The 23,603-nt window shown below is 46.3% G+C and overlaps 1 protein-coding gene and 1 non-coding gene across 6 annotated transcripts in view; one reads left to right on the forward strand and one right to left on the reverse strand.

Annotated features, from left to right (window-relative positions):
- The window catches only part of MYBL2 (MYB proto-oncogene like 2), a 43,006-nt gene that overhangs the window by 3,659 nt on the left and 15,744 nt on the right, over positions 1–23,603 (reverse strand). For 4 of the 5 annotated variants that reach the window (XM_055304596.1, XM_055304595.1, XM_055304610.1 and 1 more), the window contains exons 6-11: positions 21,091–21,253; positions 14,498–14,785; positions 11,583–11,996; positions 9,294–9,433; positions 2,149–2,248; positions 649–762 (exon numbers count right to left, since the gene is read on the reverse strand). In XM_055304596.1, coding sequence (XP_055160571.1) covers positions 649–762; positions 2,149–2,248; positions 9,294–9,433; positions 11,583–11,996; positions 14,498–14,785; positions 21,091–21,253 — 1,219 coding nt within the window. The remainder of the gene's footprint in view (positions 1–648; positions 763–2,148; positions 2,249–9,293; positions 9,434–11,582; positions 11,997–14,497; positions 14,786–21,090; positions 21,254–23,603) is intronic. The other variant, XM_055304619.1, reaches the window with a different exon arrangement.
- LOC129498719 (U6 spliceosomal RNA) lies at positions 4,778–4,881 on the forward strand. Its single transcript, XR_008662187.1, has one exon. It is a non-coding gene; the product is annotated as a U6 spliceosomal RNA (small nuclear RNA).

The raw sequence follows: 23,603 nt of genomic DNA on the forward strand, positions 1-23,603 counted from the left end.
AGGAAACCACACGCATGGTGTACCACGAAAGTGGCTTCTGGGCTGGCCTGGGACAGTCCTCGCCACCCCGCCCCATACTTTGTACACCCAGGTGTCCTTGACTGCTGTTCCCCACCAGCCTTCTACCTCACCTGAACCAACCATCCCCCACGTGGCTCAAGGGTCCAGATGTGTGGCTGACCCCGTCTGAGCACCTCCCTTGGAATCTTCTCTTTGTGTCCCTTTCTATTTACTCCTTTAATGCTGTGTGCATTGAGAAGGCCCCTGGTGTGTTTGTCTAGTATCTGCGTCTACCCCCTCAAATCCAGGAACAAGGGACCACAGCTGGGTCTCTATCACCATCCTATCTACCGCATCCAGCCCATAGCCTACTTTAGAAGGGTCCAAACAAAATGCTGCTTACGTAAGGGACCAGCTCACAGGAGATAATGGGAGGGTCCCAACCCCCAGGACCTCACTTTGGTGGGTTTCATTGATAACCATTCTGGGGAACAAAATGCACAGGCTACAGCTCCACCTTCTCCAGACCCTTGCTTTTCCCAGACTCACCCCACCCCTCCATCTCCCATCATCCTATGGTTCCACCTTCTTTTGCCCAAACTGCCCAGGCTGGCAGTAAGGGGATCTGCTGCCCCACTGGCCACTCACCCCAGCCTTCCTCTTCTGCTTCTCAGGCCTCACTTCATCCTCAATGATGAGCTCGATGCCAGCCTCAGAGCGCAGCACCTCTTTCAAGTCCTCTTCCAGGTGTGGGGTCTGGGGCTGGGGGTGGGGGCAGCCCACATGAGGCTCCACAGCCAGGCTCTAGGACCCCACCATAGCCCATTGTCCTAGGCAACACAGGAAGGAGGTCCGGGGGCCAGGACACTGACCTTACACTCATCTGTCACCATTAACTATCCTGCCTCGGACAAGCAGACACTGACCTCAACTCACTGAGGGCCGTCCTTAGCCAGGAGTGTCCCCACATCACCACAGCAACCCTCACACAACCCCGTGCAACAGCTGTCCTATTCCACAGGGTAGAAATGGAAGCCAGAGCGAGCAAGCGCCTGGCCCAAATTCACACAGCTGTGGAATCAGAACCTGGACACGCTCAAGCCCCAACTATTTCAATGGGGACTCTGGATTTCACTTTCTGTTCTGGGGCCTGTGGGGTTCTAGGCAATCTCTCCAGCCTCAGGTGGCAGCAACCAGAAAAGAGAGAGAGCAGCAGGTACAGGGGACAGCAACCCTGAGATGTCCCTCTAAAAGCTTTAATTTTTGTTGCCAAGGTCAGATGCACCCTCTCAAAGCTGTCTGGAAAACATGCCAATATCTCAGTGTCTGGGAACCATATCCCCACCTGAACAAGAGAGGACTGTGTTAACCAGTGCCTCACGGGGCTCATCAACTCCAGCAGCTCATCAGCTCCATCCCAGGGCTAGAGAGACCACAGCAAGAGAACCCCACAAAGTGGCGGCAAGGTCGCAGGGGGACATGCCACAGACCCTGTTTATAGGCCAAATGCTTTGACCTTTCTCTCACCTTCAATTCATTTCTAAAACACCTGCCTCTGCTTCAGAAAGCCCACAGTGCCAGCTCTCTGTTCTCACTGGGGAAAGCATGAACTATCCCAATGGGAGGAGCGGGGAGAAGGGTGGTTTACCCACTGCCAGGAAGGCGCCTTCTCACCAGACCCTCACGCCCACCAACTTGGCTTCTCCAGGTCTTATAAAGCACTGGCAGTTAGTCAAAGTCTTCAGTGTGAGGAGCAATTCACCACAGCACCCAAGCCAGGCCCTCTCCATGCCAGCACCCACCCAATTTCTCCCTGGTGCGGGCAGTGCACTGGAACTACTGAGTTATTTGTGCGCCCATGTGTTTACTATCATGGCCACCCTCACACTGAGCTGCCCCAGAATGCCACTGCGTCTCTAGCACCAGCTAGTGCCCACCTGGCACGCTGTAGGTGCCTGGAGATGGCTGATGAATTGGTAAGTGACTTGGCCTCAGACTTCCCCATTTATACAATGAAGATATCCGCAACATCTCAGGGCTGTTGGAAGAGTCCACTGAGATGTCAGAGGTAAAGAGCTCTGTGAGCCATACATGGCTACATGGACCCAAGACACCCACGGGGCACACCCACTTGGCTGCACAACATACCAGGGGCTTTAGTGGTCCATACTTCTCCAGGGCATTCTTGAATGGGGTTGGCGTGTGGGGAGTATTGTCCATGGAGTACTTCTGATCTGGAGTTACAAACCTACCAGGCAAAGAAGGAGGCTTAGCAACGGGGTAGGAAACAGACACTACTCACTACAGGTTGCCCATGACTCCCACTGTCCTCCACCTGACCTTTGGCCTCAGCAGCAAAGAGGAAACCCTGGGCATATGATCTCTTCCCATGGCACTCCCCTACCTACGTTTATACCCACAAGGGTCTTCATCAGGGGCTTAGAAGGCCAGCCTCAGAAACAGGAAAGAACAGGACATAGTCTAAGAAGGTCCTGGAGCCCAGCCAGGTGGAAGAATGGTTGAGGATGTTGCTCAGTCATTAGTCGATTAATGATTACTTTTCACAAACTAGGCAGGCCACAGCCACACTGCAGGCCCAGAAAGAGAAGGGCAGGAGAACAAGGCAAGAATCCAGAAAGACTAAGTCCTTTCCCCAAACTCTCTCCAGAGACTGTGTGGCAGTAGCCACATGATGTGAGATAGTGAGGCCCACACACATGCTTAGAGTACCCTCTTCCTGAGTCCCCTCAAAACGATCACAGTGGGGACACAAATGGGGAGGGAAACCTTTAGCAGACAAGAAACATGGGATGGAGTTTCACATCGGGCCCCCTGCGAGGAGCCTGCTACTCCCTCTATGTCTTCTCTCTCTCTCAGCCTGTGGCTTTCATGAATAAATAAATAAATCTAAAAAAAAAAAAAAAAAAAAAAAAGGAACACCAAGGGAGGCCAACTTCAACAGGAAAGACGAAAGATGGCTTGAGATGGAAAAAAATGCAGCTCTGTAAGCAGAAGGACTCAGCAGGTAGGAAAGTGCAAGAGCAAACTGTGAATCAGAAGACAGTCCCGGGGCGTTCTCAGAGCTTGGAGGGGCTTAGGACAGTGAACAGGAAGATAAAGGTGAACAGAGATGGAGCAACTGATGAGACTGTAGGAGGGAAGACCTACAGGTAGAAGTAAGGGGCAGACTGCCAGGGAAACAAACAAAAAAACCTGCATTTTCTTAGCTCAAAGTTTGAGTCTCGAGTCTGAAAATCGGAGTGGTGGAAGTTAATGAAGAGCACACCTATATCTAGCTTGGCAAATTTCAGGATTAACTGGAAAAAAAAAAAAAAACACAAAAACCAAAATCAAGGGGTGCCTAGGTGGCTCAGTCGGTTCACCGTCTGCCATCAGTTCAGATCCTGCAGTCTGGGATAGAGGCCCACATTGGGCTCCCTGCTCAGTGGGGAGCTTGCTTCTCCCTCTTGCTTGGGCTCACTCTCTCTGTCAAATAAATAAAATCTTAAATACAAAAATAAGGGCAGCCCCGGTGGTGCAGCGGTTTGGCGCCGCCTACAGCCCAGGGTGTGATCCTGGAGACCCTGGATTGAGTCCCACGTTGGGCTCCCTGCATGGAGCCTGCTTCTCCCTCTGCCTGTGCCTCTCTCTCTCTCTGTGTCTCTATGAATAAATAAATAAAATCTTAAAAAAAAAAAATACAAAAACAAAACAAAGTCAAAACCAAACCAAAGCCCTACAACGATCCAAGGAGAAAGAAAAGGTTTGCTACAAAGGATTAAAAGATTAGGCATCAGATTTCTCTGTAACATAAACACCTAAGAAAACAAAACAGAGCCCATGGTTTGGGGTCATAGCTATTCTCCCTCAAGACTTCTAGATCCAGCTCCTGTTGCTGAAAAACAGTAGACAGCCCAGACATCAGATGGCAAAGGCATTACGCCCTCCTTGCTCACAGCCTCCTCTGGGAACAACTCAAAAAGCATTCCATCTAACCCAGAAAACAGTCAAATTTTAAAACCAGGGAAGGTTTGTGCTTTATGAGCCAGTAAAATCTTAGGGGGTTAACAGCTCCACATGGCCCATCCCCACTGACACACAGCCCTGGGGACCCTGGACTCCTCTCATCTACCATGTTCTACACCCTATTCGCTCCAAACTTAGTGGCCTTATTTCTATACTTCACAACACAAAAAGCATGCTTTTATCCTTTGCGTTCATAGTTTGACCTGCCTGGAATTCCTTTTTCTCAGAATTCTGCATGGCTTTCCCTCCCTGAAGGGCCATCCCTGACATCCTCCTAAGAAACTCCTCACCATGACTCTGTGCTCCCCACGCACACTGGTATAACTCCCCCTCACGGTTTCTATCACCATCAGAAATATCACATCACACACTGAATGTGTTTTGTTTATTTGTTAATGAGCTGTCCCTTCCAATAAACTAACTTTTGTGGAGGTAAAAAATTAGGAAAGGTGCGATATAAAATCAGTGGGTAAGGAAACCAGTCAAATTTGGAATGAAGTCCAAATAACTGTTGCCTTAAGTCTTGCATATGTCAGGGATGCCTGGGTGGCTCAGTAGTTAAGTATCTGCCTTCAGCTCAGGGAGTGATCCTGGAGTCCCAGGATCGAGTCCCACATCGGTTTTCTGCATGGAGCCTGCTTCTCCCTCTGCCTATGTCTCTGCCTCTCCCTCTCTCTGTGTCTCTCATGAATAAGTAAATTTTTAAAAAAAGAAAAAAGTCTTGCAGATGTCAAAAAGAATTTCTAAGAGAGTGCTCGCTTCCGCAGCACATATACTAAAATTGGAACGATACAGAGATTAGCATGGCACCTGTACAAGGATGACACGCAAATTCGTGAAGCGTTCCATATTTTTGCTAGAATTCATATAGCAATTTAGCAATGTGACAGGATACAAAATCAATGACCAGAAATCAGTGGCATTTCTATACACTAACAGCGAGACTGAAGAAAGAGAAATTAAGGAGTCAATCTCATTTAAAATTGCACCCAAAAGCATAAAATACCTAAGAATAAACCTAACCAAAGAGGTAAAGGATCTATACCCTAAAAACTACAGAACACTTCTGAAAGAAATTGAGGAAGACGCAAAGAGATGGAAAAATATTCCATGATCATGGATTAGAAGAATTAATATTGTGAAAATGTCTATGCTACCCAGGGCAATTTACACGTTCAGTGCAATTCCTATCAAAATACCATGGACTTTCTTCAGAGAGTTGGAACAAATAATCCTAAGATTTGTGTGGAAGCAGATAAAAACCCCAATAGCCAGGGGAATACTGAAAAAAGAAAATCAGAGCCAGGGGCATCACAATGCCGGATTTCAAGTTGTACGACAAAGCTGTGATCATCAAGACAGTGTGGTACTGGCACAGAAACAGATACATAGATCAACGGAACAGAATAGAGAACCCAAAAATGGGCCTTCAACTCTATGGTCAACTAATATTCGACAAAGCAGGAAAGACTATCCACTGGAAAAAGGGCAGTCTATTCAATAAATGGTGCTGGGAAAATTGGAACAGCCACGTGCAGAAGAATGAAACTAGACCACTCTCTTACACCAAACACAAAGATAAACTCAAAATGGATGAAAGATCTAAATGTGAGACAAGAATCCATCAAAATCCTAGAGGCAAACACAGGCAACACCCTTTGTGAACTAGGCCACAAGTTCTTGTTGATGTATCTTCTTGCAAGATACATCTATGAAGGCAATGGAAACAAAAGGAGTAAAAATGAACTATTGGGACTCAATCAAGATAAAAAGCTTCTGCACAGCAAAAGAAACAATCAACAAAACTAAAAGACAACCTACAGAATGGGAGAAGATATTTGCAAATGACCTATCAGATAAAGGGCTAGTATCCAAGATCTATAAAGAACTTATTAAACTCAACAGCAAAGAAACAATCCAATCATGAAATGGGAAAAAGCCATGAACAGAAATTTCACCAAAGAAGACATACACCTGGCCAACAAGCACATGAGAAAATGTTCCTCATCACTTGCCATCAGGGAAAAAATCAGGATTTGATTAACAAATCAAAACCACAATGAGATACCACCTTACACCAGTGAGAATGGGGAAAATTAAGACAGGAAACAAATGTTGGAGAGGATGTGGAGAAAGGGGAACCCTCTTGTACTGCTGGTGGGAATGTGAACTGGTGCAGCCACTCTGGAAAACTGTGTGGAGGTTCCTCAAAGAGTTAAAAATAGATCTGCCCTACGACCCAGCAACTGCACTGCTGGGGATTTACCCCAAAGATACAGATGCAGTGAAACGCCGGGACACCTGCACCCCAATGTTTATAGCAGCAATGTCCACAATAGCCAAACTGTGGAAGGAGCCTCAGTGTCCATCGAAAGATGAATGGATAAAGAAGATGTGGTCTATGTATACAATGGACTATTACTCAGCCATTAGAAACGACAAATACCCACCCTTTGCTTCGAGGTGGAGGGACCTGGAGGGTATTATGCTGAGTGAAGTAAGTCCATCGGAAAAAGAGAATCATTACATGGTTTCACTCATATGGGGAATGTAAAATAGTGAAAAGGATTATAGGGGAAAGGAGAGGAAATGAGTGGGAAAAATCAGAGAGGGAGACAGAACATGAGAGACTCCTAACTCTGGGAAACAAAGGGTAGTGGAAGGGGAGGTGGGCGGGGGGTTGGGGTAACTGGGTGACAGGCACTGAGGGGGGCACTTGACAGGATGAGCACTGGGTGTTATACTATACGTTGGCAAATCGAACGCCAATAAAAAAATATACAAAAAATTTTTTTCTAAAAGAGAAAAGAGGAAAACCAAAACAGTCTTTGTGACAAGAATCTGGATTTAAAGACTAAACAGCAGATCTCTACTTAGAAAAATGGGACATTAGGGCCAGATTTCCTCTCCTGCCTGGAAAAACAAAACAGCAACACACCATGGATGACACGACGTACTTCAAGAGTGTGGGCACCAGACAGTCAAGGGCAGGGACCCAAAAAATGGGAGACAGAGGAGGATTCCTAGGTACAGCACAGGAAGGAAAGCGCAGGTAGAGCCCAGTGTAACCTGGAATCGAAGAGACAAGGCAAGTGTTCAGGGAGACCATAGCAGCTCAGTGTGCACAACACAGCATCACCAGAGAAGAGAGAGTTACATAGGATGGAACCCCAGATACCTGCAGACAGGCCGGAGTATACCGCAAGATGCATATCAGAGCACACAAATGAGGAGACCACCCGAGATCAGGGAAGGATGCAAAAAGAGCAGAGGAAACAGTACTTAACGCTCATGCAGGGCTGGAAACAGAGCTCAATCCCACCAGCCAGACTGGAAATCCTCAGCACTGGAAGGTCCTGAACTAACCGTTGCTCTGGTCCCATCTGAAAAATCTTAAAAATAAGACCCAAAGGATCAAACTATTTCTAAGTAACTCGACTATATCCCAGAATCCCAGAACAGAGCTCTAAAAACAAACAAACAAACAACAACAACAAAAAAAAAACCAGCACTCAACTAAGTGGAATTCACAATGTCTGGCGTCTAATCAGATGTCACCACACATACACAGAGAAGCAAAGCAGGCGGGAACAACCCAAGCAAAACTCACAACGAGAAGGAAAGTCCATCTATGGAAACTAACCCAGAACTGATACAGAAGCTAAAATCAGCAGACAAGAACATTAAGATAGTTGTTATAATTATACTTTGTATGTTTCGGCAGCAAAGTTAAGGCAGAGGATATTTCAGAAGATACAGCTGAACATCTGGAGACAGAAACCACAATGCCTGAGATAAAACACACACTGAACAAGGTTATCAAGGATCAGATGCCCCAGAGGAAAGGAATAGTCATTTGAAGACAGAGCAATAGAAACCATCCAAAACAAAATAAGAGAGGAAGAAGAATGAAAACAGTAGTGATAACATCAGTAAGCTGTGAAACAGATCCATGTGGCCTAATATGTGTGTAATTGTGGAGTCCCTACAGAGGGTTAGGGTTGAAGGCCCAGAAAGAATATTTAAAGATAAGGATATAAGAGCTGAAGTGTTTCCAAATTTGATGAAAACCCAAAATCCAAGAAGCTCAGTGAACGCCAAGCATAAAAAACAAAGAACAATCCATCATGGTGCATCAAAATAGGGTCTTGTTCAAAACCAGTAATGAAACAGTACGGACTAGATAACAGGAGAACATCTTTAAAGCTTAAAGGAAAAACCTGTCAACCTTGGGTTCTATACCCAGCAAAATGGCCTTTCAGACACCAAGGCAACTTTTCAGATACAAATTTTCCTGATTCCCCAGCAGACCCAAACTCCAAAGTTAAAGGATGACCTTCAGAGAGAAGGAACATATTACCAGATGGAAATATGAATCTACAGAAGAATGAGGAGCAATGGAAATGTTTCTTCCCGTGGGGGGGGGGGGGAACAGAAAGGCTGGAGCAGTAGTAGCAGATTAGTAATAAGGGCAAGAAGGAAAAGGAGAAAGAACCATCAATGCCTTTCGTGGCACCAGCATATCTGCTTAAAGGCTTAGATATGAAAAATTCCGGCTTGAGCAAAGAATCATTCCTCATGTAATACAGCCGTTAAACTCTAGGTCAACTATTGAGAGACTGATTTCTGACCAGGGGATTCACAGGCCTTTCCTAAAATTATGTGTTATTACAAAGTCTGAAATTTCTGAGCTAATATCTGAATTACATACCTTACTCAGGAATAAGGCAATGCTTCTCCTGCAACAAAGGTAACAAGCAGAAGTACACGTAAGCCACCATCTCTACCTGGAATTCAGAGTCAGGAGACACAGGAAGTGCACTTATGTGACAGCACTTCCACAGAAGTACTCAGGTAAGCAACCTGTACAGGTGAAACATGGAGCTTCATAGGCTCACAGCCTGACCTCCTCCTGACTGAGCACCAGAGAGACAGGGAGAACCGGGGTACTTCTGTCCTTCACGTTAAGGCTGCTCAAACACAGTGTATTTGCACTTGAGACTTGCACAAGATGGGAGATTCTTTTCATGGCTATTTGGACTCTAGTCCTGAGATTAGAAAACCTTCAAATTACAAACTGAAAATGAGGACCAGAAAGGATGAAGTGCCAGACTGTCCTGGCACAAAGAGGCATGGTAGCATGAAGGAGGCTGCCATCTTGAAACGGTCTCAGGTGTTTTTCCAAAGGGGACCCCAGTCCTGGCTAGGGGAGGGGGGCGAGGCTCAAGCTCCAGGACCAGCAGGGAATGGGCGGGCACATCACTCACGCTGCATGTTTCTGATGCAGGGGCGTCTTATCACGGTGCAGGGGTGTAGTAACGACCACCTTCTGGCTGCACACCGGGGTGGACGTCAGTGAGGGGCTCTCCAGCTCCAGTGTGTCCTGTTTGTTCCAGAAGTTCAGAAACTGCCAGGGAAGAGGATGGAAACAAGACAAAGTGACAACCTGCAGGAGTCAGGTGAGACCCTGGATGCCCCTCCCCCCCCAACACAGCTGTTCTCTGACAGAAGTCCCACTCCTGACCTGGGAGCACTCCCTAGAATGAAGACTAGGAAAGATCAACAGGATCCACGAGCAAGGTTCACATAGAACCCTGGGACTATCACTGCCCCCCAGCCCTGGCTTTTTGAGGCTGGGGGAGGGCTATCCCCCAAGCCCACGCTCACAGCACTGCTGACCCTACAGTCAGGGCAGGGAGAGCTGGCAGCCTGGGGGCAGCTCCTTTTCAGAAGACTAGCTCTCATATGACCTGTGGACAGGGGTAATGACAATGGTGGTGGTGAAGTGAACACTGTAGCGCAACTACTCACACTAGGGATTCACACCAATAATTCACACTAATTCACTAGGCATTCACACCAATAATTCCATGTAGTTTAACACATCTTCTGTGAGGTAGGTGCCATCACAACACACCATCTTACAGATAAGAAAGCCGAGGTTTCCAGAGATAAAGGTTCTCAGGATGGGCATTAGAGATGGGACACAAATCCAGATCTGAGCAAAGTGAATGGCACTACCCTCCCACTGTCTGCCTTAAAGGTGCCCCAGGGAGCCCAGGGCCATGTGCAGCCCTCAGGTTCACTGTCACCCTGGGCTGTTTGTTCGGTGGCTTGGGGCTCCCCATCCTCCTCTTGTCAGCTGCCCTTACTTGGGGCCTGCTATGGGCTGAACGGTGTGGTGTCCTCCCAATCCCAAATCCCTATGTCAAAACCCTAATCCATAGGACCTCAGAACATGACTGTATTTGGAGACAGAGCCTCCTAAGAGAGGAGTAAGGTAAAACTAGGTCATAAGGGTGGGCCATCAACCAACATGGCTGGTACCCTTAAAAGACTCTATGAGAAGCAGGTGAGATTATAAAAGAGATTAGGACACAGACACACAAAGGGAGACTACGTGAAGACACAAAGAGGAGACAGCCAGTCATCTACAACCATGAGAGACTATGAAAAAACTGAACCTCTCACAGAAAAATACTACTAATCACCCGACACGGGCCTGACCTCAATCCCTGGATAGACGGGAGTAGCCTCCTTTATAAAACATGCCTCCTCTGGGGCTTCCCCTGTGCCACATCATCAGGGAAGAGAGCAGATGTAGTAAAACCCAAAGCCTCACCCTCTTCTGATCTGAGGATGGGGGAACTCCAGATCTGCCCTCTTCCCTGCCTGACAGTCTACCCTCCCATAGTCCCACCACCAGCTCAGCCCCCTGGGCAGCACATACCTTTGTTACACCTAAGGCCCTTCAAAGCCCCTACCCCATCCCCCAACCTTCTCACCACCCTGGCTCTGGACTTCACACTACGTACTCTGCTCCCTCATCTCCATGCCTTTGTTTAAGCTGACAAAACCCAGCTCAAACATCGCTCTTGGAAGCTCTGAATGCCTCCCTGACCTGGAGGGAAGACAGGGCCTCTTCTCAGCTCTCCCTAAAAGTACTTTCATTACAAATAGAGCCCCAGGAAGTAGCACCCAGGTCACAGCAAGCTCCCAACGACCACAGCACTTTCCACACCACATTCTGTTCAAAAAATTACAAGCCTGCCCCCAGCATTCACTACGTTCATCAAGGGCAGGGTTATGTCACCTTCACTGCTGCACCCCAGGGACAAAAATCCGCTATGAGTAGATGCACAATAAAGAGATTCTTTTAGCAAATACTGAGTCCCCAATCTTCTTTGCCCAGTCACCACCTACTATTCCCCAGCTAAGCATTGCCTCCACCTCATGGAAGCCCTCCAGGATAACAACTTCCCCCCAGACTAGATGCTCCCTCGTGGCTCTGTAAGCCTTCTCCTGTATACCAGGTGTCGTATTTATTTGCAGTTTTTCCTATCAACTGGTCTTCCCACCAGAGCATAAGCTTCATGAGAACAGACCCAGCTGTTTTTGCTCACTTCTACATCCTAGCACCTAGCCCAGTGCCTCACACACAGCAGATGCTCAGCAAAGACTTGCTGAATGATATGTGCCTATGTGCCAGGCCCTGTACCAGGCACTGGGAATCTGTATACCAAACCCAGCAAGGAGTTGGGTTGGGGTCCACACACCTGGGAGGGTGAGAAGGGCAGGGTCTTGACAGGTGTGCTCTTGGGGGTGAGGCTGTTACAGGAGTCTAGGAAGGACAGACTGGCGCTGTTCTCTGTGACAGGGGACAGGGCAACACGCCTTTTTTTCTGCCGCTTGAGCACCGAAGGCGGTGTGCCAATGCCCAAGCCCCCCACTTCAGTGCTGGGGGAAATGGGGATCAGCTCGCCCCGACTGCTCCGGCTCAGGTCTGAGATGGTGTGGCCGTCCAGGCGGTACTCGGTCACACTGGGTACTGTGGCAGCAGGCTGACGGGATGGCAGTGTCTGCTGCTGCTGTGATGGTGATGGCTGCACCGGGCTGTTGCTGATGCTGCCCTCTGCAGACGGCTCCTCAGGCAGGTCAAATTTACTCAGGTCACACCAAGCATCAGGGTCCTGCCCAGAGAGGGGGGGTTAGGAACAACTGCAATCACTCTGCTCTCCCAGCAGACACAAGAAGACTCATTCATTAAAGGACAATACACAAGCATTAGGGAGGAATCCACAGCCCAGGAGTCATCACCATGAATGTTTTCTTGCATTTTCTTGAGGATTCTTCTACATCTGTATATCTCTATCTGCAAACATACCTGAAGTCATACTGCGCATATGGCTGTTATTTTTAAAAAGCAACACATATGATATACAAAAAGTACAAAGAAAGAAAACTCACACCCGTCAAGGAGCCTAGGAAATAAAACCTAATTGGTGAAGCCCCATGCCTACCTCCCCTTGTTCACACCCTCTGCCTGAACTCAGTATTTACCATCCTTACACATTTCTTTCATTTTACCACTTACACATATCCCTAAATGATAGGATTCTGCATGTTTTTAGCCTTAAAAAAAAAAATCATTTCGATATCCTGTTTTTCTATTTACAATAATAGTACTTAATTCTATTACCTATGAGTTAGATGTTTACCATTAATAAATCTGTTATCGTGTGAAAAATTTCCAACTTTTATAACAAGTTTAATGACTGCAAAATATTTGATCATATGAATGCATCAGTTACTTAACTATTCCCCTCTTCTGCAGGACATTGGTTTTTCCCCTAATTTTTTGTTAAAGACTTTATTTATTTATTCATGAGAGAGACATAGGCAGAGGGAGAAGCAGGCTCCCCATGGGGAGCCTGATGCAGAACTCGATCCCAGGACCCCTGGATCATGACCTGAACCAAAGGCAGATGCTCAACCTCTGAGCCACCCAAGGCACCCTTCCCCTAACTTTTTAAAAATTAAAAATAACATCTTCATGAGCATCTTGGATACAAATATTCTACTGCATTTTTGGGAACTTCCTTGACAGAGACTCCTAGAAATGAAGTCTTAGGCCCGAGATTGTGTGACCAGGCTTAGGTCCCATGGCTTAGGCCACAGTTCTAGAGAATGTGCTCCATGCACCTATCAGTCATGGATCCTCTGTGGCCACTTCACCTAAACTGTTTCCCACCCCACAAGAACCTTATCAGACAAGCATTACTTTCTTCCTTTCCAGGTCAGAGAGGATGCAATCTGCCCAAGGTTGCTAAGTTTCTGGGAGCAATTCTGAGTCATGACAAGTCTTCTCTCCTTTGGCCAATAAATTACCACCCAGCCACAGGGCTGCTGGAGACAGAGGCTTCCGCTTTGGTCCCAGGAGGTCTGGCCCTGAGTAGACCCAGATGCTTATGATGGCTGCTGGTCCTTGGGACTCTCGAGAACCTGGGCAGTTCGTTCATTAGGGTGAGGCCAGCTTGGGCAGTACTGTATGCCAGTAGGAATTCAGTAAAACCGAGCTCCCCTCTCGCCCTCTCTGTGCCTATCAAGTTGAAGAAGCAGCAGAAAAGTCTGAGGATGAAGGCTGGTAACACCATGAAATGCCAACAGTGCCAGGCACAGCGTGGGTCCTACTCTCATCCAACTCTCCCTTTAGGGCCTGAATCAGAAACTGTACATGGCAGGTCAGAGATATTTATTTAATGCATTGGTAAATAAATCAGACCCGTTTCTCATGCCACTCTGAAATTTCTCAGAGTAGAGGGGATACCACAGCTAGACCCTACAGCTGGGACCAATCCCAGCCTCTGGAGGCAAGAGGCTGGTCAAGACAGTGAAGACCACCAACCTTACTCACTGTGACTGTGGAGACACTACTTAGCCTCCCTGAGCTTCAGTCTCATCTACAAAACAGAGAAAGGATATACCTCACAAGATGCTGTATGGATTATACATTAAGCCTAGAGCCTGGCAATAGGTAGATGGTCAATAAACAGTATTGTTATTCTTAGCAAGGATGGGGAAGCCCAAGGAGGAAAGTCACTGTGGGGTGTCTCCCCCTGTATTCTGGGGAGATTCTGCTGTCCCTAGTTGCCAGGCCTCTCACCTATCACCTCCTGAAAACTGCTCCACACGGCAGGCCTGGCTGACACAGCAAGGAGCTGGGATGTCACATCAGGAGATGCAGCCCCCAGCGAGGAGCTCTCTCCCACAACGTACAATCCACAGCCACTGCAGCCTCAGAGACAGTGTTACTGAATTAGCAAACCCCACTTGGCACTCCAGCTCCAGCCCTAAATCCGGTGCCACAAGCACCATGCTCTCCTATGCTGTGTTATGGGCTTCAAATGCCCTCCCCTCGTCATCCTCAAGGTCTCAGTGCATGCAGTGCCACCTCCTCTAGGGAATCCTCCCACCCCACCTAAACTGCAGAGCAGGAGTCAGGAGTTGCTGATGGCAGGGACAATGTGGCAACTATCTGTGTCCCCAGGCCCTGGCTCCCAGTGGGGCACTCAGCACCAGCTCAGGAAATGACAGCAGGAGGGAGTGAGGAGAAGGATGCCCACCCACGAGAGAAGCACTCCCAGTTGGCGGGTGCTCTGGGCCCACTCTGAGGTGCTATAACCAACATTACCGACTCGATCAAGTCCAGGGCTTCTGAGAGGCTGGACCCCACGGCAGGGATGAGGAGGTTTGCGGCCTCCACCACCCACTTGTAGGGCAGGCTGGTTTCTGGCGAAGAACCCTCCTGGTCTTCACGTTTAGGGAAGTCCTCCAAGGGCTCTGGTGTTCGCACTCCACCGAGGTCTGCAGGGACAGCTCCCTGCTCCTTAGAAGTAGTGGCTGCCGTGGCCTCCTCCTCACTGCTTTCCTCTTCTTTCATGGCAGGAAGCGCTGGGGGCCAATTGGTCATAAGACTTCCCTGTTGGACACAAAGGCACACTGTTCATAGTGTTCTGGTTATAAGATACACATTGTATAGTATTCTAGCTAAAAATGAACAACCTGTGGCACCTGGCTGGCTCAGTCTGAAGAGTGTGCAACTCCTGATCTCGGAGTTGTGAGTTCAAGCCCACATCGGGCGTAGAGGTTGCTTAACATAAAAAAAGTTTGTAAATAAAATAGTTAAAATGTACAACCTGATCTAATAAGGAAACTCAAATGAATCTAAATTGAGACACAGATGAGGTGCCTGGGTGGTTCAGTCAGTTAAGCATCCAACTCTTGATCTCAGCTTAGGTCTTGATTTCAGGATTGTGAGTTCAAAGCCCTGCACTGGGCTCCACACTGGACATGATGCCTACTTATAGAGAAAGAAAGAGAGAGAGAGACTATAAAATAACTGGCATTATCTTACACTTCAAAGATATCAGCATCGTGAAAGGTTAAGAAAGGCTAACGGGCTATTCAGATAAAAGTAGACAAAACAAATGATAACTAAGTGAGAAGTCTAGTCCTAGACTGGATCCTGGGCAGGAAAATGGAATATAGATTATAGACCTGTTAGAAGTCCTAAATCAGTGCTAAAAGCTCTGAATTGGACATTAGCATGCTGTGAGTATATAAACCAAGGTCCTTATTCTTAGGAAATACAGACTCCGTATTAAGGGATGGAGAGGTAAACACATGTAACCAACTCTCAAATGGCTCAGATAAAAGAGTAGCATCTATATACAGAAAGATAAAGCAGGGATCCCTGGGTGGCGCAGCGGTTTAGCGCCTGCCTTTGGCCCAGGGCGCAATCCTGGAGACCCGGGATCAAATCCCACGTGGGCTCCCGATGCATGGAGCCTGCTTCTCCCTCTGCCTATGTCTCTGCCTCTCTCTCTCTCTCTCTTTGGGACTATCATAAATAAATAAAAATTAAAAAAAAAAAAGAAAGATAAAGCAAATCTGGCAAATGTTAAAAACTAATGAATCTAGAGGCACCTGGCTGGCTCAGTTAGTGGAGTGTCCAACTCTTGATCTCAGGGTTATGAGTTTGAACTCCATGTTGGGTGTAAAGATTACTTAAAAATAAAAAACCCTAAAAAAAAACCCAAAAAAACTAATGACCTAGTAAAGAGTATTATGGGAGTTCTTTATACTATCCTTGTAACTTTTCTATATGCTTAATATTATTTCAAAATAAATGTTTGGAAAATTAGTGTATACTAATTTTGTGATAGACAGACAGAAAGAAAACAAATGAAAATCATTTGGGATAACAGCTCTCTTGGCAGAACCCTAGAACTAAGCCTGACGCATTAACCTTACAAACCCCAGTGCAGCCTTGAAAACAGCACATGTGGGGGCGCCTGGGTGGCTCAGTCAGCTAAGCGCCTGCCTTCGGCTAAGGTCATGACCCTGAGGTCCTGGGATGGACCCCCAGGTAGGGCTCCCTGTTCAGCAGGGAGTCTGCTTTTCCCTCTCCTGCCTGGCTTGTGTTTTCTGTCACTCTCTCTCTCTCAAATAAATAAAATCTTCCAAAAAATGAGGAAGAAAAAAATGGCACATGTGATCCACAGGGCCTTCTTGAGGGCAAGGAGTGCAATCCCACACCAATAAGGGGGCAACAACGGTGGCAGGGAGAAGCCACGGGCTCTGGATTCAGCCAGAGCTTAGCCATTTTTGCTAGCCGACCTTGAGGAATCTGTATGACCTGTGTGCAGGTCAGCTTTCTTGCTGGCAAAATGAGGACCCTAAAGGCTCACCAGGCAGGGGTGCTCTGAAGATCAGCAACAATGTGAACAGCACCCAACCTACACCATGGCTATTATGCTATTGTCGTCAAGTGAATGGAATGGAAATGGTTTGTGATGCAAGCAAAGGAAGAAAAGGACATAAAAAGAACAGATTTGATTGAAAACTTATAACCGCGACAATCAGAGAAAAGGGAAGAATGCCATAAACGCTATTTAAAGGTTCGAATGTGGGAATCCTACTTTAGAAACAGCCATGTTGAAAAATGGCTTGGTGATTTCATTTAGAATTCAGAATATACTTACCATACAACCCAGCAATCCCATTCCTAGATGTTTACCCAAGAGAAATGAAAACTTATGTTCACACAAAACCCTGTACACAGATGCTCATAACAGCTTTATTTGGAAACAGAACTGGAAACAACGTCCTTCAGCTGGTAAACAATAAAGAGTGGTACTCCCATACAACAGACTATCACTCAGCAGTTAAAAGGAACAAATCACTGACAGACGCAGTCACATGGATGAATCTTAATGCACTAATACCTAAGTGAAAGGAAGCAATCACAAAAGAGTACAAGACTGTATGATTCCATTTATATGATATCCGTAGTAACATAAAACCACATAGATACAGAAAACAGAAGTGGTTGCCAGAGGACTGGGGGCTTGGGAATTTTAGGTGGTGATGGAAACGCCCTCCACCTTGACTGTGGTGTTCGTTACATTTGTCAAAACACACAGAACTATCTACTGAAAGGGTGAATTTTACTATCTATAAACTACAGTTTTATAAAGTCAAGTGATGAAGAAACTCCAAGTTTCCCAAGCTGAGAAAAAGAAGTTACTATACAACAGAGGTGTAAGATCCTTAATATATAAGTAAAAAGTTTGTGAATGACAGTAAAGAAAAAAAAGGGGGCAAAGGCCAATCAATAAAGAAAAAAGTCAACCTTACCAATAGTAAAAGAAATCAAACCCAAGTGATACTCCATTGTTACCCATAAAATTGGTCGCTTTTTTTTTTTTAAAGGAAAGAGAGGGCAGTCCCGGTGGCGCAGCGGTTTAGCGCAGCCTGCAGCCCAGGGTGTGATCCTGGAGACCTGGGATCGAGTCCCACATCAGGCTCCCTGCATGGAGCCTGCTTCTCCCTCTGCCTGTGTCTCTGCCTCTCTCTCTCTCTGTGTCTCTCATGAATAAATAAATAAAATCTTTAAAATAAATGAATAAATGAATGAATGAATGAATGAATGAATGAATGAGAGATCCCCATGCAGGGCTCAATCTCATGACCCTGAGATCATGACCTGAGCAGAAATCAAGAGTTGGACGCTTCACCAACTGAGCCACCTAGAAACCCTGGAAAAGATTTTCTTTATATAATCTCAGCTAGTGGTGACAACAGTGTACGAAAAGAGGTAATGCCATGTGTTGTTGTTGACAGGACAAAATGGTACTACCACTTGAGTGGCAATTTAGTCATGCCTGTGAAAATTTCACATGTCACAACCACTTGACACACTCACGCTACATCCATAAAATTAACCCACATCAATAACTACATGCACAAAGAATCTGAACAATGATGTTCACTGTAGCATCTTAACAGAAATGGTAACATATGTCCATGAGCAGGTTATGACAAGATGTGACAGATTCAAGAATGTATAAAGATCTGTATGAGCAAAATGACATGGAAAAGATTTAAGAAGAAGCTGTAATGCAGTAAGTTATACCATAATCTCATTTTAAACTTACTGCCCTTAGTAATAAATGTTGGCAAACACATTAAATATATTGGTTCTCTCTGGCAGCTGAGATTAGCAGGCTCCTCTTCTGCAATATTCAGTACTGTAAAGTAACTTTGTAACTCTCTACAATGATCATGTATTGCTTCTGAAGTAGAGGGACAATAATTATAATTAAAAGCACTGACCAGTGAGTGGGGAAACAGGAAGTAGTCCATACACACAATCATAGGCAAACTTTTCTGGCAGGCAGTCTAGCAAGATGTATGACAAGTTTTTCAAGAATGTATCTCAACCCATCTCCAGGAATTTCTAAAACAAGTGAGCACATGAGAGTGATTTTAGCAATAAGCATGGTCATTAGGTTGGGTTTTTTTTAATGTTATCTATTCATTTGAAGAGAAAGATATAGTGAGAGAAGGCATGAGCAGGGAGAAGGAGGCTTCCCATGAGCAGAGAGCTTGACACGAGGCTTGACCCAGGACCCTGGGATCATGACTTGAGAGCTGAAGGCAGACGTTTAACCGACTGAGCCACCCAGGCACCCCTAAAGTTTTGTTTCTAATTTTAAATATTAGATATAGCCATAATTAAACAGCATAAAAGAACCATGAAAATGATGCTAGAGATGAAATGAGGCTGATAATAAATAACATGCTAACTGACCTCTGGAGCTTACAGCCGGGGTGGGCGGGTGAGCTCAGGGCCGGGGTCTGGGCTCAGGTCAGTGCTCCAGATGCAAAGTGCCAGAGGCAAAAGCTAAATCAATAAACTGCCTTTCAGCCAAGAAGGATTTCCAGAGAACTGAGGAAGGTCTATCCACTTCCCCTCTCCTAAAAGGTGATTTCATGTCTGCTAATGCCCATTTCTTTGTGGAAAGTATGCTTTTTCTTCAACCAGAAATAAGAGGCTTGATAACATGTTACTTAGATACACAAGAAAGTATGAGAAAGGGACAGCCCAGGTGGCTCAGCGGTTTAGCACCACCTTAGGCCAAGGGCATGATCCTGGAGACAGAGATCGAGTCCCGCATCAGAATCCCTGTGGGGAGCCTGCTTCTCCCTCTGCCTGTGTCTCTGCCTCTCTCTGACTGTGTGTCTCTTATGAATAAATAAATAAAATCTTTCAAAAAAAAAAAAAAGTGTGAGAAATACTCTTCTGGTTAAGGGATGTGTGGGGAGTCCCCACTGGGGAAGAAGTCAATTTTATTTTCTAGATCTTTCCCTACTGTTTGTTACTCCACAGGGGCATTCGTACCAGGGAATCAAGAGACACTCAGGCTGAAAAATCAAGAAACAGAAACAAAAACATTATGTAAAGCTCTAGTGGAGCATCACAGAACTGGAGCAACATACAACTTCTACCTAGCTAGCAAGAAAAGGGAAGGGGGAGCATTAAAAGAGACTATTCACTAATTTACAACCAAAGAACAGACTGGAACAGAGCACAAGGGAAATGTGTTACCTATACCATGACTCAGCATTGTCAAATCTTCATTCCTTGACACATTTCCTTCAAATCTTTTTTTTTCCTTCAAATCTCTTTAAAGACTTTTTAAAAATGTATTCGTCTTGAGAGAGAGCAAGCAAGAGTGAGAGCATGAGCAGGGAGCCCAATTTGGGGCTCGAACCCAGGACCCTGGGATCATGACCTGAGCTGAAAGCAGATACTTTTAACCAACTGAGCCACCCAGGTGCCCCCAAATCTTTTTTTTTTCACATTTATTTATTTTTGTAATCCCTACACCCAACGTGGGGGTCGAACTGATTAACACTGAGATCAAGAGTCACATGCTCGTGACTGACCATGAGAGCCAGCCAGGTACCCAAATCCTTATTTTTAAAGAATAAATCGTTAGAGATAATAGTTTAAAAATATCAATAAAAGGTTTGCTCCAAGGTGCGGGATAGAAGATGTTAACATCTGTGTATTGGTTCCATTTTTACAATTGCAAATGTAATACCATATAATTTCATAAACCGTATGGAATTATACACAGAAAACAGAGGAGGGGTGCCTGGGAGGAGGGAAGAGTGCTGACAAAAAGGAAGACAAGGGAATACGGGGCCGGGGGGGGGGGGAGGGTTGCTGTTGACAGAAATGTCTGTATATCAGTGTGGTTGGTACAGGACAATATGTTTTCAGCCTGACTCAGAACTGTCCACTAGGGATGCCTGGGTAGCTCAGCAGTTGAGCGTCTGCCTTTGGCCCAGGGCGTGATCCTCGGATCCGGGATCGAGTTCCACATCTGGCTCCTTGCAGGGAGCCTGCTTCTCCCTCAGCCTATGGCTCTGCCTCTCTCTCTCTCTCTGCATCTCTCTTGAATAAATAAAATCTTAAAAAAATAAAACAAAACAAAAAACTGTATACTAAATATAATGGAATTTACGGTGTGTGAATTATATCTTAATAAATACATAAATGATTTTTTTTTAATTGCAAACATGCTTTTAGTATGAAAAGCCTGGAAAGGGCAATAGGTTGGAAGGAAGCTGTTGATGAAAACAGAGGAGGCTTAGGACCTCTTCAATCCAATCCTCCATTTTATATGTCAGCTTGCTCTGTCATCCTTCACCTGTGGGCAGACAAATGTCAGGTCTGTGCAGAATTACGGGACAAGGAAGGGCCTAGTGAGAGATGTGGCCCACAGGAGACCCCATGGCAGAAGTCATGAACAGCTGTGGTGAAGATGAGAAGGAAAGAACAGGTGTTAAATGAGATGGTCCAGGATAAATATGCAACCCCGCAAATCTAGAGCCAAGCCCTGGGCTAGTGGCCTCAGGTGGCCATCTCACCTGCTCTTCCACGGGGCGGGCGCTCTGGCAGCCTTCCTTGTCTTCAAGCTCCAGCAGCAAGTACACAGGGGGCTTGCAGTCTTTGGACTCACTCAGGAAGCCACCCGTGTCCACCTTCCTTTTGATGGTGGAGTTCCAGTGATTCTTCACAGCATTGTCGGTCCTGTGGGGACCCAGAGGAGGGCTTTCAACTCTGCAGCCCAGGTGCCACATGTATGTCTCACTTACCTCCCTGAGCCCAGTTCCCACTTTTGTAAACAAGGGTTCAACGTGATGACTCTACGGTCTCTTTCTCTCTTTTTCTTTTAAGTAGACTTCATACCCAGCATAGAGCCCAATGCAAGGCCTGAACTCACAACTCAGAGATCAGAACCTGACCTGAGATTAAGAGTCAGACACTCAGCTGACTGAGCCACCTAGATTCTATAGTCTCTTAGCTCTAAGATAAAGTTCCACGTTTCCAGCCCTCATATTTCCACTAACCTCAGCAAATAAGCAAAGGTATTATTCAGCCTACGGTAAAATCATATAACCAAAATGTGTTTGAAGCGCTGAGTCCTTTTTCCGCTCACTTTGCACCTGTAGAAACTAGAAGCAAACCCCTCGCTGCTGAGCTCCACTTTGAGGCTCACAGTGATCTTGAATGCAAGCCCTGCTCCTCCTCTCAGAGTGCACAATGGCCAAAGGGCAGAGCTAAATGGACAGGCCATGTGAAATGGGTCACTGTGAGCCTCAGTTACTTTATCTGGAGAAACAGGAGACTACTTCATACTCCACCACTTATTTAAGATTAACTGAAGAGACACATATACAGTAGTAGAAGCACAGAGTAACAGAGCAGTACGGAAGTGTAGAGAAGTAAAGGAACAGAAAAGCAGACTGGTCCAAAAAGACAGAATAGCAGAGCAGTAAAAGGTGTACAATGGTATGAAAACATAGAATACTACAGGAGAATAGAAATGTAAAGTATATAGCAGCATGCCATAGTTTAGAAGTAACAGAGTAGCATAGTACTAGAGAAGCATACAGCAGTGTAGCAGTAAGCAGCTCATGAGAGCAGAGTACTGTGGAAGAACAGGGGAGCACAGTATTACAGAAGCATAGTGTAGTAATAAAGCACACATGACAACAGATTAGTATAAAAGTATAGACTAATACAGCACAACAAAAGTACAGGACAGCAGAGTAGTACAGCAGTATAGAGTAGTATAGTAGTACAGAAGCCCAAAGCAGTGGGACCCCTGGGTGGCTCAGCGATTGAGCATCCACCTTTGGCTCAGGGTGTGATCCTGGGACCTGGGATCGAGTCCCACACTGGGCTCCCTGCATGGAGCCTGCTTCTACCTCTGCCTATGTCTCTGCCTCTCTCTGTGTCTTTCATGAATAAATAAATAAAAATCTTAAAAAAAAAAAAAAGGGATCCCTGGGTGGCGCAGTGGTTTGGCGCCTGCCTTTGGCCCAGGGCGCGATCCTGGAGACCCGGGATCGAATCCCACGTCGGGCTCGCGGTGCATGGAGCCTGCTTCTCCCTCTGCCTGTGTCTCTGCCGTTCTCTCTCTGTGTGTGACTATCATAAATTTAAAAAAAAAAAAAAAAAAAAGAAGCCCACAGCAGTACAGCTATAGGACTGCACAGCAGCAGTAGTACAGAAGTAGAGTAGCATGGTACTACAGAAGCACTCAGCAATAGAGCTGTAGGACGGCACGGCAGCAGGAGTACACAGCTATACAGTAGGACAGCACTATAGAAGCCTCAGCAGTAGAGCTGCAGGACTGCACGGCAGCAGGAGTACACAGCTATAGAGTAGGACAGCACTACAGCAGAAGCCTCTGCAGTAGAGCCGCAGGACTACCTGGCAGCCACAGTACAGAAGCACCGAGGAGCAGAGTACTAGGGAGGCACGAGGCAGAGTACTAGAGAACAGGGTAGTATAGTACCACAGCAGCACACGGGAGTATAACAGTATACAGCACATCATATATACAGAAATGCAAGCACACAGAAGGCACTTCCTTCTCTGGGAGTCCAAGCAGAGTGCTTTTCCTCTAAATCGTGAACAGACATGATGAACAACAGCCGGACTGAGCAAGCAGTCAGAGGAAGGTCTGTATCCCCGAACACTCCCGCTGCAGGACAGAGTGCAGACCAGGCAGGGGTATGGGCAGAATGAGGTTGTTGCTAGGGGATCAGCCACAGTCGGAAGACAGAGAAACACCCCACCAAGGGCTGAAGGAGTGTGTTGGCTCCACAATGGGCACAAGCAGAGTGCATCTCAGGCCAACAGAGGAGAGCAGAGCAGCTAAAGCTCCATGGGTAAGCAAGAGTCACAATACATCAAGGCCAGGCTGGTGGCATCAGCCAGTGCAAGCAGGTCACACAGGGAAAGAGACCCAGGCCTCTAACCCAAGTGCTAGGAGAAGCACCAAAAGGATGACACTCAGGTTTGAGTTTTGAATCTAGACCATTTCAGACTTCAGAGGAGATACACCATCTGGCATTTTGTCTCCTCTCCC

Source organism: Nyctereutes procyonoides, unplaced genomic scaffold (genome assembly GCF_905146905.1).
Source record: "Nyctereutes procyonoides isolate TBG_1078 unplaced genomic scaffold, NYPRO_anot_genome, whole genome shotgun sequence".
Lineage (NCBI taxonomy): Eukaryota > Metazoa > Chordata > Mammalia > Carnivora > Canidae > Nyctereutes > Nyctereutes procyonoides.